General features: G+C 42.7%; 1 protein-coding gene across 1 annotated transcript; it reads left to right on the top strand.

Moving 5' to 3' along the window:
- Positions 1–1,103: 1,103 nt before the first annotated feature.
- On the top strand, positions 1,104–4,364 carry LOC131642912 (uncharacterized). Its single transcript, XM_058913074.1, has 3 exons — positions 1,104–1,495; positions 1,802–2,191; positions 3,581–4,364. Exons 1-3 carry the CDS (start codon positions 1,104–1,106, stop codon positions 4,362–4,364), a joined length of 1,566 nt encoding a protein of 521 aa, XP_058769057.1.
- The last annotated feature ends 1,756 nt before the right edge of the window (positions 4,365–6,120 follow it).

Genomic DNA, 6,120 nt, shown 5'->3' with positions numbered 1-6,120 from the left:
GTGGCGGTTTGTACTCGGCGTAACTCACTAGCGTGAAGAAGGTTAATGGGACAATGACGCCAATTAGGCTAAAGTCATCTCGCGGCCATTTAGGCTTGTGCGAACCCGTTTAACCGTCTTGCAGTGTGCTTGTACAAGTCCCTTGACAATAGGCAGGAGGTTACTCATCGATGATGCATTTATTCCATAATCTAGCCGAGGTTATATTTACACTTCTGGATTCCCCGTATGTGGATGGAGGTTTGCATACTTGTTTGCTATATAATGTGTATTTGTTTGAGGCGAGTCCAATGGTGGACGAGTCACTTTGTTTACTCCGTATTTGTACAGGAAGTGAGAATAACCCCGAATCCATGGTGGATTCGTTCATTCTTGTATGTTCCCTTTAGATCCGAACGGACTAATAGGATAGGCGGACTCACTGAGATTTAGAAATCTCATCCCATTCCAATTATTTCTTTTCAGGTGGCTCGAGGCAAGATCACGGTAAGGGAAAGATGGATTAGATCTGTTGTTGATGCTTGGATGTTTCTTTTAGTTCCTTATCGTGCTTACTAGTTCTTGTATTTTGGATATGTACTGATATGATGTACTTATATTCTGGCCATGATACATTCGGCTTATGTATTCGTGTACTTCTATTTCCGCTGCAAACATTATGTAATTGTTGTCTTATGAACCATATTTAATACTTTATGCATATTATTCTAGACATATATGTGTGGGGTGTTACAGTTGGTATCAGAGCAGGTCGATCCTCGACTTTGCTAAGACGCATCATAATGCAGTACAATTCTGCCTCATATGTGTATAATCAGTATGATTCCTTATGTCTTATTTATGACATTGAGTCTGATCAACTCGATTCCATGCGTAGGACAGACAGGGAGATGGCTGAGCGAAGCAGAGGTCCCGGAAGGCCTAAAACTAGGAATGTGGAACCCGAGCAAGAAGCTGGAGGGGCAGGCGTGCCTTGGCAACAGATGATGCAGCAGAACCAGATGATGGCTCAAATGATGCAAGGCATGTAGGGACAACAACCTCCTACTCAAGTTCCCGTTCCTCAAGCTGCAGCTGGACCAGACTTTCGTGCCTTCTTCAGGATGGATCCTCCAGAGTTTGTGGGCGGACTTGATTCACTTTTGGCTCAGGATTGGTTAGCTGGTATGGAAAGGGTGTTCCAAGCTTTTCAATGTACTGAAGAAGAAAAGGTGATCTTTGCTGCTCAAAAGATGAAAGGACCAGCTCTTAGGTGGTGGAACACTGCATCCACTTATTTTACCACACAAGAGATTCCTAAGGATTGGCAACACTTCAAAGTAGCATTCTTGGAGAAGTATTTCCCTAATAGTGTGAGGACTCAGAAGGAGAGAGAATTCCAGAACTTCAAGCAAGGTGACATGTCTGTTTTAGAATATGCAGAGAAGTTCGAAGACTTGGCTGATTACTCCCGACAAGCTGTTTATGCTCCAGATGAACTATGGAAGATTGATCAGTTTATGATGGGTTTGAGGGCCGACATTGCTCATAGTGTTTCCCAAATAGAGTTCACTACTTATGCTGAATGTTTAAGGCAATGCTATGTTGCTGAAAACAGCTTGAAGAGGGTTTAAGAGGAGAGGAACCAGAACAGGACTAATTTTAGGGAGCAAGGAAGATCTACTTAACACTTGAGGCCCCGTAATCCTCCATCAAAGAAGAAGCAGGTTTATGGTGACCAATCAGCTCAACCGCCCCATTGTCGCAAGTGTGGTAGGAAGCATACCGGGGAGTGCAAGTACGCTTCAGTGACTTGTTTCAGATGTGGAGAGCAGGGCCACATAGCTCCACAATGTCCACAAAAGAGGACTCCTGAGAAGACTGCAGGTCGCGTTTACACCTTGGATTCGAGGAAGGCCAAGGGAAACCACAATCTCATTGCGGGTACGTGTTATGTTAATAATCAACCCGTATGTGTTTTAGTTGATTGTGGAGCCACTCATTCTTTTGTCTCTACCGAGTGTGTTTACCGACTTGGTTTGGAGGTTATTCCGTTACCTGATCCCATGATTATTTCTTCGGCAACGAATGATACCGTGGAAGCTCGACTAATTTGTAAAGATTGTTCGGTGTCTTTTAATGGTCGTGACTATCCAATTGATATAATTTGCTTATCTCTCAAGAGGCTTGATGTTATTCTAGGGATGGATTGGTTGTCTCTTAACTCGGTGTACATTGGTTGCAAAGAGAAGGCCATATTCATTCCTGCTGAAGAGACTTTTTCCGATGATGCAATTACCAAGTTGATAGAAGGTACGATCAACGCCGTTAATTATCTCTTTTCTCAAGAAAGATCCTTTCTTTTAGTTCTTTCCAAGGAACCTTCAGTGAGAGTTGAATTGTCGGAGATTCCAGTGGTGTGCGAATTTCCTGATGTATATCCTGAGGATATCACTTCTCTTCCTCCGGAAAGGGAAGCAGAGTTCTCAATTGATCTTGTTCCTGGAAAAGCCCCAGTTTCCATCACTCCATATAGGATGTCTCCTATTGAACTCAGAGAACTGAAGAGCCAATTGGAAGAGCTTCTTGCTAAGCATTTTATCCAACCCAGTGTTTCTCCATGGGGAGCTCCTGTTCTTTTGGTAAAGAAGAAAGACGGAAGTATGCGCCTGTGCATCGATTACCGTCAGCTGAACAAAGTTACCATAAAGAACAAATATCCTTTACCACGGATTGATGACCTCCTAGATCAGTTGAAAGGAGCCAGTGTGTTCTCGAAGAATGATCTTAGGTCAGGGTACCATCAAATCCGAGTGAAGAGCTCAGATGTACCTAAGACTGCATTCAGGACCCGATATGGTCACTACGAGTTTTTAGTTATGCCGTTTGGTGTGACTGATGCTCCGGAATTTTTCATGGATTACATGAATCGAATCTTTCAGCCATATCTGGACCAGTTTGTAGTAATCTTCATTGATGACATCCTGGTGTATTCTCGTACTCCCGAAGATCATGAAGAGCATTTGCGGATTGTGTTATCTACTCTTCGAGAGAAGCAATTGTATGCCAAATTCAGTAAGTGTGAATTTTGGCTATCCGAAGTAAGTTTCCTCGGTCACGTCATCTCGGGAGGAGGCGTGGTAGTGGATCCTTCTAAAGTGGAAGCGGTGGTGAATTGGGATCGGCCAAAGAGTGTCACTGAAGTCAGAAGCTTCTTAGGTTTGGCAGGTTATTACCGGAGATTTATTATGGGGTTTGCTAAGTTAGCCTTACCATTGACAAAGCTTACACGGAAGGAGGTTGCTTTTGAATGGAATTCCGAGTGTGAGCAGAGTTTTCAGAAACTTAAGAAGAAGTTGACTACTGCACCCGTGTTAGTGATCCCGAATCCAAACCGATCCTATGAATTGTTCTGCGACGCTTCTAAGAAAGGTTTAGGCGGAGTATTGATGCAAGATGGCCACGTGGTAGCTTATGCATCTCGGCAGTTGAGATCTCATTAAGAGAATTACCCGACCCACGATCTTGAACTTGCTGCAATAGTTTTCGCACTCAAGGTGTGGTGACATTATCTATATTGCGTTCACTTTGAGATGTTCAGTGATCATAAAAGCTTGAGATATCTTTTCGACCAAAAGGAGTTGAATATGCGACAAAGGAGATGGATGGAGTACCTTAAAGATTTTGACTTTGAATTGAAGTATCATCCAGGAAAAGCCAACAAAGTAGCAGATGCCTTAAGTAGGAAAGAATTTCGAGTTGCTGAATTGATGATGTTAGAGCATGGATTGTTGGAGAAGTTTCAAAATCTTAACCTTCAGTTTGAATGGACGCCCAATGGTGTGTTAATTAGTAACTTGAGCATCCAGAATGAGCTACGAGAAAGAATTCGGATATCACAAGGGTATGATGAACAATTGCAAGCGAGCGGAGGCATGCCTGATTTTGTGAGGGCACCTGATGGAGTAATCTTGTTTAAGCAACGAATGTGTATACCGAACGATTCTGAGTTGAAGCGTTTGATTCTGGATGAAGCACACAAGAGTAGGTTTTCTATTCATCCTGGATCGACCAAAATGTACCAAGACTTGAGGAAAGACTTTTGGTGGCCAGGAATGAAGAAGGAGATTGCAGAGTATGTATCGCAATGTTCCATTTGCCAACAAGTTAAGATTGAACATCAGAGGCCAGGAGGAATGTTGCAACCACTGGAGATACCAACGTGGAAATGGGATTCTATCTCCATGGATTTCATTGTGGGATTACCTCGTACCCGAGGCGGACATGATTCTATATGGGTAATAGTGGACAGGTTGACTAAGTCTGCTCACTTTTTACCTGTAAAGACCACTCACAACGTGATTCATCTCGCAAGGCTTTCATAGCGGAGATTGTACGGTTGCATGGCGTGCCATCTAGTATAGTGTCCGATCGTGATCCAAAGTTCACTTCGAGATTTTGGAAGATGTTTCATAAGGAATTGGGAACTAGACTGGATATGAGTACATCTAACCATCCCCAATCCGATGGGCAGACGGAGAGGACAATCCAGACGATAGAAGATATGTTAAGAGCTTGCATTCTAGAAGAAGGTGGGAGTTGGAAGGATCATTTGTCGTTGGTAGAGTTCGCATATAATAACAGCTACCATGCTAGTTTGGGTATGGCTCCCTATGAGGCTCTATACGGGAGAAAGTGTCGCTCACCACTATGTTGGGCCGAAGTAGGGGAGAAGAGTATTCTTGGACCGGAGATTATACAAGAAACTACCGGGAAAGTCAAGATGATCCAAGATAATCTTAAGAAAGCCCAAGACCGACAAAAGAACTATGCGGACAAGCGAAGGAGACCTTTAGAATTTGAGGTTGGTGATCATGTGTATTTGAAGGTCACTCCAAGATTAAGGTTGGGAGGACCGTTCAAAACGCGAAAGCTCAGTCCGAGGTATGTGGGACCATATCAGATTATGAGCTGGGTAGGTGAAGTGGCTTATCAGTTGGCATTACCGCCTTCACTATCCGTGCTGCATGACGTATTCCACGTATCTCAGATCCGGAAGTTCGTGCCCGATACTTTTCATCCTATTCTTCCGGATTCTGTTGAAGTAGAACCAAATCTTTCCTATGATCCTCAACCTTACCGTATCTTAGAGCGTGCTAGCAAGTCCCTACGGAGTAAGGAGATACCTATCGTGAAGGTGATGTGGGATGAGACGCGTCCTGAGGAAGCTACGTGGGAGCTTGAGTCAGAGATGCGGGAATCCTATCCTCACTTGTTTTGGTAAGTTTTTGAATTCGAGGACGAATTCTATTTAAGGGGGGGAGAATGTAATACCCGGTATTATAATTGTCCAATTACCAATTCTAAATTAAATTGATATGAGTAATGGACAAGTATGATACACACTTTTGCTAATAGGTTTATCACATAAATCATGCCAATTAGTAAGAGTGAGGGCAATATTGACATTTCCCCACTTAAATGAGAATAAGGACTTGTTTGGTTCTTTGTGACATTCTAACCAATTGAACACAAAACCAGAATTTGATAGAAATAAGAGGAGGAAACGTGAAAGAGAGGAAGGGGAGAAAGTTTCCAACTTGGTCCAATTGCTCTACCCTTGCATGCAGCAGATTCTGTCCCAAATCTTGCTTATGTCATCATCTCCATCTTGCTTTCAGCTCTATCATTATCTTCTTCATCTCTAAGGTGAGAACCTAGTTAGTAACCATGGGGTTTGCATGTGGGAATTCAATTGGGGTTTAGGGATTGTGAGTGAAGTATGAATCAATAATGCTAATCATGTTAGTTCTGCTATAATCCTTGCATACTGATGTTTCTAAATGTGTTTGTATGATACAATTTCGTTAGAACTGTATTGGGAGTGCAGGGGATCCATTATAGAGTATTTGGGACTATCATAGACTCTTTAAAACGCAGAAAAATGATTCTGGTACAGTGTAACCGGTTACGGGTTTTGGTGTAACCGGTTGTTGCACCCCAAAATTTGCCCACATATTTATTTTTAACTAGCTTAAGCTTTGCATTCACGTACATCTCTCCATTAGGGCATTAACATAACTCATGCATTCATTAAGAAATAGAATGACAAGGGATCGAGAATCATGAACACAGGCTGGA

This window comes from Vicia villosa, unplaced genomic scaffold (genome assembly GCF_029867415.1).
Source record: "Vicia villosa cultivar HV-30 ecotype Madison, WI unplaced genomic scaffold, Vvil1.0 ctg.006078F_1_1, whole genome shotgun sequence".
Classification (NCBI taxonomy): domain Eukaryota; kingdom Viridiplantae; phylum Streptophyta; class Magnoliopsida; order Fabales; family Fabaceae; genus Vicia; species Vicia villosa.
The sequence above is the reverse complement of the archived record's forward strand: the minus strand, read 5'-3'. Positions and strand labels throughout refer to the sequence as shown.

Excerpts from the sequence above, each read along its gene's own strand:
- LOC131642912 (XM_058913074.1), top strand. The coding sequence starts at position 1,104 with ATGGATCCTCCAGAGTTTGTGGGCGGACTTGATTCACTTTTGGCTCAG. Across the intron at positions 1,496-1,801 it reads GAACTATGGAAGATTGATCA|ATGTGGAGAGCAGGGCCACA; the intron begins GTTTATGATGGG and ends GACTTGTTTCAG. Across the intron at positions 2,192-3,580 it reads GTTATTCTAGGGATGGATTG|TGATCATAAAAGCTTGAGAT; the intron begins GTTGTCTCTTAA and ends TGAGATGTTCAG.